General features: G+C 40.0%; 3 protein-coding genes across 4 annotated transcripts in view; all 3 read left to right on the top strand.

Moving 5' to 3' along the window:
• The first annotated feature begins 34 nt into the window (after positions 1–34).
• tmem240b (transmembrane protein 240b) lies at positions 35–6,013 on the top strand. 2 transcript variants are annotated; one of them, XM_051100598.1, is made up of 4 exons: positions 35–1,865; positions 2,039–2,145; positions 3,495–3,697; positions 5,350–6,013. In XM_051100598.1, exons 1-4 carry the CDS (start codon positions 1,824–1,826, stop codon positions 5,517–5,519), a joined length of 522 nt encoding a protein of 173 aa, XP_050956555.1. In that variant the 5' UTR covers positions 35–1,823; the 3' UTR covers positions 5,520–6,013. The 2 variants fall into 2 exon arrangements, with proteins under 2 accessions (XP_050956555.1, XP_050956556.1); XM_051100599.1 differs by having other exon boundaries at positions 1,975–2,145.
• A 714-nt stretch (positions 6,014–6,727) lies between these two features.
• Positions 6,728–10,229, top strand: necap2 (NECAP endocytosis associated 2). The gene is made up of 8 exons (XM_051100597.1): positions 6,728–6,891; positions 7,623–7,723; positions 7,804–7,908; positions 8,720–8,801; positions 8,876–8,984; positions 9,057–9,204; positions 9,277–9,364; positions 9,438–10,229. The coding sequence occupies exons 1-8, from the start codon at positions 6,791–6,793 to the stop codon at positions 9,475–9,477; spliced, it is 774 nt and encodes a 257-aa protein (XP_050956554.1). The 5' UTR covers positions 6,728–6,790; the 3' UTR covers positions 9,478–10,229.
• Positions 10,230–11,915: 1,686 nt separating this feature from the next.
• The window catches only part of LOC127157370 (rootletin-like), a 29,695-nt gene continuing 27,838 nt past the window's right edge, over positions 11,916–13,772 (top strand). Inside the window, exons 1-3 of the mRNA XM_051100604.1 lie at positions 11,916–12,179; positions 12,593–12,719; positions 12,830–12,972. Coding sequence (XP_050956561.1) covers positions 12,129–12,179; positions 12,593–12,719; positions 12,830–12,972 — 321 coding nt within the window. The 5' untranslated portion in view covers positions 11,916–12,128. The remainder of the gene's footprint in view (positions 12,180–12,592; positions 12,720–12,829; positions 12,973–13,772) is intronic.

Below are 13,772 nucleotides of genomic sequence, written 5' to 3'. Positions count from 1 at the left end.
TCTTTGTTAAAAACATCAGATTTATTACTTTCATATATTCCAATGTATTTACACCAAAAGATACATGATAAATGCCTGTTATTTGAATAATCGCAATAGCAGACATTCAGTTCAAGTGAACTGCCAAAGAGCCATTTTACAAATTTCAACATCACTTGTAATGATTTTGAAAAGCAGGTAGTGATGGGAGAATGGAGATTTTTGAAACACTGAATCAGTTAAACCATGGCGTCACAAAATGATTCACTGTTTTGAATCGCTCCAGTTGGATCGCCAATTGCCAATTATTTTATTCAGATTGGAGAGGGTTTGTGAAAAATGTTTCTAACTGAATGATTTGCGCTCCTAAGTCCTGAACTGAAATTATGGTTCAAGAATCATTATCCAATAACTTTGGAGTGTGGATCACGAATCATTTGATTCAAATTGGGACTTTGGATCGTGCATAATTTGATTAAAATCGGCAATTCGGACCGCGAAATGTGAATCATTTGATTCAAATCGGGAATTCAGCATGCGGATCGTGAATCATTTGATTCATTTGATTGACTCAGAGTGGGACTTCAGACCACAGATGAATCATTTGATTCAAATCGGGAATTCAGCATGCGGATCGTGAATCATTTGATTCATTTGATTGACTCAGAGTGGGACTTCAGACCACAGATGAATCATTTGATTCAAATCGGGAATTCAGCATGCGGATCGTGAATCATTTGATTCATTTGATTGACTCAGAGTGGGACTTCAGACCACAGATGAATCATTTGATTAAAATCGTGAATTCGGTGCGTGGATCATCTGATTCAAATTGAAACTCTGATAGGTGTTCGTGAATCATTTCATTCAGATCAGGACTTCGGACCGCAGATCGGGAATCGTTTGGTTCAGTTCGGGACTTATTTGTTTCGAATCAGAACTTAGGATCATTTGATTCAAATAAGGAATTCGGTATGCGGATCACAAATCATTTAATTGCGATCCGGATCTTTTTAAATGAAACAGTAGTAAGGGTCAAACCATTAAGTACAGTTATAAAAACCAACAAACAAAAAGTATACGCTATTATAGTTATTATCAGAACATTTTTTTTTCATCTGCTGAACGACAGAAATAGTGACAACCAATCAGAATCCACCCGACTTACAATAAACAAAACGTCCGTTTGGTGGAACGCTAATTTATTTATTTTCATTATCGTTGTTGAACGAGTCTGAACTGCCAAAAAGTCACTGCAGTACAATGATACATTAAAAAAGAAATTAAAAAAGCCGCGATGTAAAGCATGGCATTTCCACGGTATTTTTGTACGTGTTCCGCGTGGGTCTGATATTCCAGATGAGCGTGACGCAGGAGTTCCTCATTAAGCTAATGGACTGATCTGAGATCCGATACAGTCAAACTCCAGCAGCAGCACATCAGATCACTTACAGCTCCGCTCCGAGCGAACGCGCGTCTGACGCGATTCTCCGCGCTCCTGCTGCTTTTCTGCCGGAATAAACACCTGCTGAAAGCGAGCGACGCGTACATCGCGCTGTCCGTCGACGCTCCGCGACACACACACGCGCGCGCCTTTTCAGACGTGCTGTAGAAACGCGCCGCGGAGGAACATCCGAGCCGCAGGTGAGACATCTGATGCTCCGCTAAAACCCCGACGAAGATGACGGTGAAATGATGAAGACGCTGCTGAAATCATCTGTGGATTCGTGAGGGTCTGCGCTCGAGATGCTGTTTCGGTGTGTGATGCTGCTGTTTGTGGTTCGTGGACTGTTTATGGCGTGCGATGAAGCCGTTGCGATGAAGATGATGTGTGTGCTCTGTGGATGAAGATGATGTTTATGGTGGCTGGAGCGGGTCTGGTGCTGGTAAGAAGATCTGTGTGAAGATTCTGCTGAGGAATTACGTAACTCTGTCTCACACTGACTGCAGCTGAACTTTATTGCTAATTCTGTATGGTGTTTTTCTGTGGAGAAGCATGCTGAGATGCAGTGTTAAACGCTGATCGCTGGGAAATGGCAGTAGTTTTGGTGTTTTCCAGGCCATCGTCTGTATGTCCGACATGAACGCGCTGCTGGACCGATTTCACAACTTCATCCTACCGCGCATGCGCGGACCCGAGCGCGTGTGTCACTGCACCTGCGGCAGGTAAGACGCACTTTTATTTGTATTCACTTATCCGTGAACACTTGCGGTAATACGGCTTTATTGCACAGTAAATACCGTATTTCCGACTGGTTGACAAATGTTCTGAAGCATGAGATGCGTTATTTTAGGTAACTGCACAGATGTTAACTAGTTCTAGGTTTGTTGACCAGATTACAGTTTACTACGACTTCAGATGAACTAAGGAAAGAGCCGTACAAAGTGCGATTTAGTTGCGACGCGGTGTATGTGCGAGACTTCCGCTTAATCAGCCGCTAACCGTAAATATTATTTGTAAATATTCCATTTTCGTAAATAACTAGAAGAGTAACAAAGTGCAGTAAATGGTACAACTATTTACTCTACAAAACAGTGTTTATGATTGTGATAATAAAATATGATAATATTCACCAGTTTGTGATATTGTTTTTGTACCGCTAAAATAACCGGGAACGAATGATACACAGGACAAAAAATGAAATGAAATAATTTTTATTTTAAAACAAGAAAAAATCTATGCTAATTTTATATTTTATATATTTATATATATTTTTATATAATATTATATTTTTGAAATTGAAATTATTCAGAATATTCAGCTTTCATATATTAAAATGCATTTCCAGTCTTACATTATAGACTAGATTTAGACTTTATTCACTATTGGTAGAAAATATATTTACACACACACACACACACACACACACATATATATATATATATATATATATATATTTGAATGTTTTTTGTTATTAGAATTCTTGCATTAAAATAAGGTGTGTTAGTCAGGATGCCAATCGCAATGTAGTTCCACAAACAAATCCAAAAGCAAACCCCAGAGGAAGTCCAGTCTGGTTTGTAGTTTTCCAGTCGTAGGGTTCAGTGTGGGTTAGTTTTGCGGTGAGGTTACCTGAACCTACCAGAACGTGATGGGAAAGACTCCGGTAACAGGTGATGTTGAACGTCAGACGCCGGACCTGCTGGACATGAACAGCTAAACATCGCGAAAGCACATCCAGACACGTTTCACCCTGAGAAAGAGTGAGATTTAGCTGTAAATGCCGCATGACGCTGACATGACTGTACGCTGATGTTCTCAGCTGAAAAGAGCGACTCCCACACAGCCGTGAGTCTTTCAGATGTTCCTCCAGAGAAAAAGACTGCAGGAATCTGTTTCCTCCACTGATCTCAACAAAACCCTGCTCAGATGTGGAGTCTAATACTCCAGCGTTTCTCATCTCAGGATCTGAGCTGTTCTCCACATTCGTTTCACAGCTGTAGTCTCTCGCAGGTGCTGCTGAAGATCTGAAGGTGTAACGAAGGGTTGTCTGATGTTTTTGTCGCTCCCGCAGGCATCATGTGGAGTACGTGATCCCGTACGAGGGCTCGGTCTCGGCCAGCTCCGTCGGCTCTTCTGCGGGGAGCAGCGTGAGCAAACAGGAGCTGGACCTGGTGCTGGGTCTCCTCATGGGCTTCTGCATCAGCTGGATCCTGCTGTGGCTGGACGGAGCTCTGCACTGCGCTCTGCGCTTATGGAGATCCAGCAGACACTACGGTCAGATGATGCTCACTGTGACATACTTTAATCTTAAACTCACAACACACCTTTTCTAACTGATCTGACTTACGGTTTTCTAAAACCGACAGATAAAACTGGTAAAAATCCCACAGACTTCAAATGAGCCAAGACTATTCAAACTCCAGCTGACAAAACTCAAGTTTTAAAGGATTCCCAGACTCAGTTCCCTTCTGTGTACTATTTCTAATCCATTTAAACTCATTTAAGCTTCCGTTCTAATATTTCTAATCTATCTAGCCAAGCCTAGCAACTAGAATCATGCTAGTAACTTGCTAATCATGCTAGAAACATGCTAGAAACATGTTAACAACATGCTAACTTCATGCTAATTATGTTGACAACAATTAACATCTTGTTAACTACATGCTAATCATGTTAACAACGTGTTAATCATGCTAGCAATGTGCTAATCATGCTAGAATCATTCTAGCAACATGCTAGTAACTTGGTAATCATGCTAACAACATAATAGTAACATGCTATCATGCTAGAAACAAGCTAATCATTCTAGAAAACATCCTAGCAACATGCTAGCAACATTTTACCTAAATGCTAACCACATGGTAATCATGCTAGCAAAATGCTAGCAACATACTAATCACATTAGAAACATGTTACCAACATGTTAATCATGCTTAAAGCGTGCTAGTAACTTGCTAATCACATTAGAAACATGGTTGTAACATGCTGCTCAGCTTAGAATCATGCTAGTAACTTGCTAATCATGTTAGGATCATGCTAATACCTTGCTAATCATGCTACCAATATGCTAGTAACTGGGTAATCATGCTAACAACCTGCTATTAACATGCCAATCATGCTAGAATTACACTAGTAACTTGTTGATCATGCTAACAACGCATTAGTAACACGCTAATCATGCTAGAATCATGTTAGAATTATGCTAGTAACTAGGTATCAACAAGCTAGTAACATGCAAATCATGCTATCCTCATGCTAATTATGTTAGAAACATGATTAACAACATGCTAACTACATGCTAATCATGTTTGCAATATGTAAATCATGCTAGAAACATGCTAGCAACATGCTAATCATACTAAAATCATACTAAAAACATGTTAATCATGTTAGAAACATCTTAGCAACATGTTATCTATATTCTAATCATGCTAGCAACAGGCTAACCACATGCTAATCATGTTAGCAGAATGCTAAAAATATGCTAATCATTCTAGAAACGTGTTAATCAAGCTAAAAACATGGTTGAAACTTGCTATACGTGCTAGAAACATGTTATCGTCTGTCCTGTCAATCTAAATTTTCAAACTTCAAGCTTTTACAGCTGCTTTAAGCTTTCAGGCTAGGCTTTCTCAAGCCATTGTAAAGTTTGTCTTGACAAACTTTTTTTGTCCAAAAAAAAAAGCGTAGTTTTTAAGCAAGCAAATGAAAGTTGGCAGACGGGTTAAAACCTTCAAAATACACTTTTCGTTAGAGTTTGTACAACGATATTTAAGAGATACAACCATTTTAAATGTTTAACATGTTTAAATTGGAGCACAATTAGTGTCAAAAATACTTTTTGTAACATGATCTACGAAGCTGTATTAGTGTCAAAACAGCGTTGTCAAATGTATTGATCCCACTCACTGTTGTACTGACCGCAGGTGCGGACGGGGATCTGTGGCGCTCGTGGCGCTGGGTGTCGCGCGTGTGTAACCTGCGGGAGCTGCGCAGACGCCTGCAGACGCGGCGGCCGGAGGACGGCGGGAACAACGTGGTGCACGTCAAGCAGAAGCTCTACCACAACGGCCACCCGAGCCCGCGGCGCCTCTGACCGACTCTCGCCGGCGTGTTTCTGCTTGCTGTGTGTTTTTCACTGGTTTTGTGAGTGTTAGTTTTGTAGGGCTCTACACGTCACCGGGGGGGTTTGCATTTTTTAGACCAATCTTTGTGTACCGGGTAAACAGTGTCTGTTTTAGAAACACGGCATGCTGGGTAATCTTCAGTCAGGAGATCTGCTGCTGTATCGGTGTTTGTGTGACATTAAAGTGACTCGTTTGATGGAGCACAAATGACTTTGGTTTCCGCCGTCAGATGATTTTCACTGTTCTGCACTGGAAAAAAACTGAAATACGTGGAAATATCACAGTGTGGCTTGTGTTTGCAGTCCGGATGGACTCATATTTATGAGACGTTCAGTGTGTTCGTTGTCTCTTTCTGAAGGAGACTATTCCTACAGGACAAAACAGTACAGCTCGTTCTTTTCGTTTTTTATTAAATGACATATTTTGCTTAATAACGTTATAATTAAAAATGTATTATCGTTAACCCAATTTCCCCATTTAGCATTTAAAATTCTACTTTGAAATGAATCATGTTGGTATTTCATAACGTTTTCAATAGAGATATTTAACTTAGTTTACATATAGTAGAAAACACATTGTATATAATGTTTACGCATTTTACAGCTTTCTTATTTTTCAAAATGTGAACATTTTTAGGTGTTGAACTTCTGTCTTCGAAATAATAAAAAAACAGTGGTTTATTTCCCCCTGAATTTACATTTATGTATTTTAAATTTAGATTATTTCTTAAGATCATGTTATAAGTGGGAAAAAACAAATAAAACCTTCTGTTTGAAAGCTGGGCATGATGTGAACTTCAGTAAATCAGCAGAAATGTGATTGTACAAGGGAAATCAATGTCAGATCAATATAATATGAAATGTCTGCAAGATATTCATGCTGGGGTGATATTTATAAATGAGTTTTGGGTTTTGTTGATTTTGAGATTACATATTTATGAGATGTCATTGGACATCAGTCCCTAAACATTTTATTCATTTAAAAACTCCCGAAAATATTGATTATTAATCCTTTGTTTCTACTAAACGAGATATGAACATTCATTAAACTATCATCGCACGTCCTTCGACATGAATTATGAACATTTCTAAATCATAACATCGCAGAATGACACGGATGTTGTTGAACGCGGGACTTTTAATTTGTATTTCACACGGATGGAGGGTCGAGTGGCGGGGCTTTTATTTTGTGCCGTCCGCAGGCGGAAGCGGAAGCGCAGTGATGTGTCGGTGTTTCGGTGATGATGGCGGATAGTAACGATCAGTATGAGTCGGTTCTGTGTGTGAAGTCAGAGGTTCATGTGTACCGAATCCCGCCCAGAAGCTCCAACCGCGGATACCGGTGAGACGCACACCGATCAGCTTAACTAGTTCAACTAGTTTAACCGAGAGTCACACACGCGACACCGATCATATGATTGTCATGTCACTCTTGAGTTCCTGCTTCACTAAGCTGACTTTTACTATTACTATTGATTTGGTGATTAAATCACCCGGTTCTTTTATTAATCGGTCACGTGATCGTATTAATAATGTTTCGGATCGCTTCAGATCAACCGCTGTCAACAACAAACTCGCCACTCATGAATATTAATAAGCAGCGCATGAATATTAATGAGCGAGATATGAATATGACACATATTATTCCTTCACTGTTTACACTGACTGCATTAAACACTGATACAGGAGAATCAACTCACATGTTTATGAATTGTGTGTGTTTTCTGCATGTTTTGTGTGTGTGTGTGTGTGTGTGTGTGTGTGTGTGTGTACTTGTTTTTGCTACATTGTGGGGACCAAATGTCCCCACAAGGATAGTAAAACCCGACATTTTTGACATGCTGGGGGCCTGCGGTCCTCACAATGTTAAAAAAATGATTAAAAATAGTAAATGATGTTTATCTGAAAGGGTAACGATGCAAACATGTTTTCTGTGAGGGCTAGGTTTAGGGTTAGGGTTGGGTTAGGGGATAGACAATATCGTTTGGTCAGTATAAAATCTATAGAAGTCTATGGAAAGTCCCCACAATTCACAAAAACAAACATGTGTGCGTGTGTGTGTGTGTGTTTCAGGGCAGCGGACTGGAAGCTGGAGGAGCCGGCATGGAGCGGACGCATGAAAATCACAGCTAAAGGAAAAATAGCCTATATTAAACTGGAGGACAAAATCTCAGGTGAGCGACACACACATCTGTGTGTCATGTGTTCATGTGTACATGCGTGTCGTGATGTATGACGTCATGTGTGCTTTCAGGAGAGCTGTTCGCTCAGGCTCCGGTGGATCAGTACCCGGGATTGGCGGTGGAGGCCGTGACCGACTCCAGCAGATACTTCGTCATCAGGATTGAAGATGGAAACGGTTCGTGTTTCTAAACCCTGATTTTACCCTGTTCACAGAACAGAAACACAATTAGTTATGTTACAAAAAATGCATATATATATATATATATATATATATATATATATATTAAATCTTTGCCTTGTGGTTGGACATACAGCACTACTGTGCTTACAGCAACCCGAGTTCGAATCCTGTCTTAAGGTCCTTTGCTGATCCCACTTCCCTCTCTCCACCTAGTACTTTCCTGTCATCTCTCTACTGTCCTGTCCATTAAATGCACAAAAAGCCCAAAAATGTATTTAAAAAAAAAAAAAATTAATTTTGTATGATTATTTTATTACATACATTATTATTATTATTATTATTGTTTTCTGAATAATATGTTTGTTTATATTCATTCTTATTTATATTTACGTATTATTACTTTATTTTTTGCATTAATTTACAAAAACTTAAATGAGCAACAGTGAACAGACAGTACAACTTATTCTATGATGATAAATTCATTTTCATCATACACACAGTATTACGCAGTATTATTAATTTATTTTTTTTGTTTATAGTAATTTAAGTATTTAAATCAATGTTAAAAAGAGACTGTAGTACTGTTGCATAATTTTATTTGAGGTAAATAAATAATTTTGACATAATAAATATATATATTTGTGTCTGTTTATTAATATTAAACAACACATTTATTTATTTATTATTATTATTATTATTATTAAATAATAAGTAATGCATATATTTATTTATTTACTGTAATCATGTTTTCCATGCTATGAGGAATTAATATGACGGAAGTGTTTTGTGTTTGTCGTTCTTTCAGGGCGTCACGCGTTCATCGGCATCGGTTTCGCCGATCGCGGCGATTCGTTTGATTTCAACGTGGCGTTACAGGATCATTTTAAGTGAGTCGTTCAGTCTGACCTTTGACCTGCACGATGAGTGTGTTTCCTGTGCTGACGTCATCATCCCATTACAGGTGGGTGAAACAGGAAAGTGAATTGGCACGACAGGAAGCGGCTCAGGTTTCGGGGCCGAAGCTGGACTTGGGCTTCAAAGAGGGTCAGACCATCAAGATCAACATCGGGGTGAGAAAGAAAACCAGCCTGGGTCATAACGTGCACTGAAAAACACATGCTAAAATTCCGTCTCTCTCTCAGAACATGAAGAAGAAGGACTCCAGCGGTGCGGCAGCGAAGTCTCGTCCGACGGGATCTTTACTTCCTCCTCCGCCCGGAGTCAAATCCGCCGCTCTGGTTGCTCCGCCCACAGCGCAGCAGACGACTCCCGCCGCTCCGTCCAGCACAGGTGAGAGCGACACATTTGCATATTTATTAGTTGCATCAGTGGGTGTGGCTAATAAAAGCCCCTCCCTTTCAGGAACGCTACTGGACTTCGAAGACTCCGCCCCCGTCGCGGCTCCGCCCTCTCAGGACATGTGGGGTGATTTCACGGCGGCAGGCTCGGGGTCAGTGTAACGATCGCACCTCCGTCCGTGTGTGTCTGTGTGCGGGCGTCTCACTCTCTGATGTGTTCGACAGGTCTGCTCAGGACTCGCGGTCGGGATGGGTGCAGTTCTAGCGTCCCGCGGCACGCGTGCCTGTTCATAAAGGGAACCGACGACTCACGGACGCTGTTTTCCCGCGGATGTTTTCTATGCAATCACAAGCAGCCGCACGGCTGATATCTGCTGCATTCCAGCTGGTGTTGAGTTTCAAACACATTTCTCGTCACGTGTGATGAATGTCGTCAGTATCGTCTCTCGTTTACCTTTAAAGCTGAAGCGTGTCTCCATAACGACCGTCTCCGAACAGGTTTCCAGAACACTGGACACATTTGTCGGCCTAAAGGCCGGCCCATCCCTGAACTCAGTTGACAGAATCCAACAATAGAAAGTAACAGTGTTTACAGGAAGTTGCTTCAGCAACTTCCTCATAGTGACTCGCTGTCAGGCTGCATTTAAACACTCACACAAAGACACGCTTCAGTTTTAAAGCTCTTCGTTGTGTTGGTTTAGAGGTTCAGTGTCTAAGAATCAGCTGTCGGTAAGGTTTTCTTTTGTTTCTTTTAACGTCTCGAGTTCCCGGTGTGTTTTATCTGTGCGTCACGTGACCTGAGCTGGTTTTATGTGTGTTTATAAGCAGATGATTTTTCACACTATATATTTTGAACTAACCCCAGACTTTATTCGCTTTATTTTTCCAGGTGATTACAGATTTATTCTTGATATTGTCAGTAATTAAAGTTCGAATCTTTCCTTCAAGTGCCTTTATAAAACACCTGTAGAATGTACAAATGATGGTTTATATATATGAATAAACCTTTTCCTTGTATAGAGTGTCAGCTTTACAGTTCATTTTTTTACAGTCATACAGATTCATTCAATTTAATCATTGAAAATAATGTGTTGAATGTCTTCAAGTAAAAATCATTCATGTGTTTGTATTATAGTAGGGGTTTAGTCTGAAGTTGTTAAAATGAACAATTTTTTCATCTCATAATTGTTTTTTTTTTCCAATTAAGTAAAAAAATAAAATAGGCAACTGCAACTTTTTACCTCACAATTCTTTTCTCACAATTGTAAGATTATATTTTACAATTCTGAGTTTATATCTTACAGTTTTCAGAATTGCAAGGACAAAAAACAGAATTGTGAGATAAAAACTTTTTTTTTTTTAAAACGGACACGTCTTCCATAGGTGTGTGCTCATTAACATAAGTAAATAAACATGAGTGTGTGACGGTTACCATGGTTGTGTTCTGTTGTAGTTTCAGGTGTGAATGAGAGCCGCTGATTTGTCAGGTGAGTTTCTACATCAGCTGTCAGTTCATGAAAATGAATATATACATAGATTAGAATGAATTTATTGAATCCGAAGTCTTTATATTTAATTAATGAGTGTAGTTGTTTTAATGTTGGGCGTCTGCAGGTTTTTCAGTCTCATATTGTGTGCTAATATCTTAAGTGAATCCCGGTTTTGTATGTAAATCCGGTTTCATCCTTGAGTTCGGTGATTAGGGGTCTTTTATACGCGCGGGAAGTCAGTGTGACCCCGGAAAGACTCCAGACTGAGCATCACACACATAAACACACACACATCAGCACACAAACACGTCCATGAAGAGACTAAAGCGTGTTTAATGGGATTTAATGCGGAATTAATGCCGTTTCACCGGTAAGATCCCGCGTGATTTGTTCCGTGTTCGCTCGTGATTTGTGTTGAACGCGTTCGCGGATAAAAGCGAAATATTAGTAAATGCGATCGATCACTTGTATGACACACAGAATGAGTGTATTAACATGATTTGTGTATTAATTCTGGCGTAAAACGTCGCGTCACCGAGTGTCGAGTCGGAGGTTTCAGGGGTTTTTTGTTGTGTGACGTGTTTTTAAAGATACACGTACAAAGTACTCAAAAAGATGTAAAAAGATATAAAAAGCAACAGATGATAAAAGCACCTGTATTTTTGATGGGTTTCATGTCGTGCTGTGAAAGGGAAGGAGTTTGTAGTTCCTGTGAGAGATTTAAATTGTACATCCTGAACCCGCCTCAGGGGGGCGCGCGCGAGAGGCGCGTTCACGTCTCTCTTTGTGTTTACAAAACACTGAACGCAAACAACTAGTTAAATATATTAATCAGAACAATAACACCGGAGATATGAAATATACAAACCTGCGTTTGTTTTGGAGTAATTCCTCAGATAATGATTTAATCTCTGACTGGATTCAAATGATGACCGTTACTTTTGTGTTGATGGGGCTGTTGTCATGGTGATGGGGTTGTTAGTAGCTCAGTGTGGAATGATACATGTTAATAAAGTAGTTTTATTCCATCTCTCTTTGCTTCTCTTATGAGTTAATCTTCGCTGTTTCAGTTTCTCTTTTGGATGCGCTGCGCTCGAGCACCTGCACATAATCTCGGTAAATCTCATTAAAGCCTCCTGCTGCCTCTCTCTCTCTCTCTCTCTCTCTCTCTCTCTCTCTCTCTCTCTCTCTCTCTCTCTCTCTCTCTCTGTGTGTGTGTCTCTCTTATTCCGTCTTTCTCTCAGTGTGTTCGTGGATCTGTTCGGGACGGTTCGGAATAACTGGATTATTATCAGGACGCGTTTATGAAGTGGTTTCTGTTAGTGAGAGTCCACGTGATTCGATTTCTCGAACGGCGCGAGTTCTGCGATTTAAATTTTAACGGATTTTTCTGTGATTCTAACGCTTTTAATATCGTAAGTTTGTCATGAGCGCTTCTGAAAACCCGAACGAGTCCAAACTTGAGGCGGTGATTCAGGTGCAGTTCATTTACTTCAGCTTTTATTTCATTATTATAATAACCCACAAAAAATAAGATGTAAAAACACATTTCTATTAGAAATGACTAATAATTTAACAAAAAATAAGAAAAAAAAAACTTAATTGAGCATAAATAGTTTGAAGTAGAAAATCTGAAATAGTATTTTCTCTGTAAAACGTACTCCAAAAATTGCTATTTTATTTACAACTTTAAAACATTTTTTTTTAACACTGTGTGCTTGAGTTATGTTGGTTTAATGTTAGTTTTGCTGGTTTAATTTTGTGGCATTAGTGACTCCGCAGGTGTGTGTTCTGATCTGATCTAAATATACAACAGATCACCACTGAGACCATCTGTTATAGACACACACTGTGACATAATAGCATTCCCTGTGTGTGTGTGTGTGTCAGAGGTTGGAGGAGAGCGTTCTGTCTGAGGAGAAGCGGCTGACGGTTCGAGGATCTTCTCCAGATGAACCTCCGGCCTCTTTACCGGCCCGCGTGCGAGAGATCGTCTCCAGGAACCTGAGCGACAGCGGTGAGACTCATCAGACCTTCGGTACACGTCACTGAGCTCCACGCTTACAGCACTGACTGTCTGTCTGATGTGTGTGTGTGTGTGTGTGTGTGTGTGTGTGTGTCCATCAGCTGGAGGCATGTCGTCGGGTCTGTCTCTTCAGGACGAGAACCGGGTTCTGCAGGCAGAACTGAGTCGTGTGGAGGATCTTCTGGCTCACAGTCGAGCAGAACGAGATGAGCTGGCCATCAAATACAGCGCCATCAGCGAGAGAGTGAGAAACACACACACTGATAATAAAGAGAGAACCTGTTGAACTTATAGTCTAGTTCTTGGTTTTAGTCTTCAAAGAACTGTACAGCAGCTCAAGAACCTAAAGGCGGTGGTTCTGGATCAGATGAGATGATTGACGATTGACGGCCCGTCACACTTCTACTGTGCAGTGTGAACACACACACACACACACACACACACATGCTCGGTCTTTTGTCTGGGTCTCAGCAAGGTTGACCCGTCTCCGTGGTAACGACGAGTGGAATGTAGTGGAGTGGCATGTTGCCATGACGTCTGTAAACAGTGAGGGTCCGTCTGGACGACTGTGATTTATTCAGACACTTTCACCATCAATCTGAACAGGAAACGTAAAAGTGAACGTGAGCGGTGTTTCCCTGTGATGTAGGTCGCCGAGAGGTGCTTTAGGGTTGCTAGGTTGTTCTAGGTAGTTTCTAGGGTCTCCTGAGTGGCTGATAGTAGAGCTTTGTGATGGATTGAAATAAAACTAAAATCACAAGTCTGCGATTTTATTCTAATAAAAGTTTGGATGTTTGAAAAAAGAAATGCTTAGATTTTAAGAAAATAAGACATAAGTATTAGTATTCTAATTTCTTACAGTTATACTGAATAATAATAATAATAATAATCAATAATACATTTTTCTTAAATATAAACTTTCCTTATGTTACAGTGAAGCATTACATCAGCTCATGATTTGCTTGTATATAATTATTTAATAATAATGATCAAAACAAAAATAATGCAAAGATTTATTATAGTTTTAAAATCATATTGACATAT

This window comes from Labeo rohita, unplaced genomic scaffold (genome assembly GCF_022985175.1).
Source record: "Labeo rohita strain BAU-BD-2019 unplaced genomic scaffold, IGBB_LRoh.1.0 scaffold_106, whole genome shotgun sequence".
In the NCBI taxonomy this organism is placed as follows: domain Eukaryota; kingdom Metazoa; phylum Chordata; class Actinopteri; order Cypriniformes; family Cyprinidae; genus Labeo; species Labeo rohita.
The sequence above is the reverse complement of the archived record's forward strand: the minus strand, read 5'-3'. Positions and strand labels throughout refer to the sequence as shown.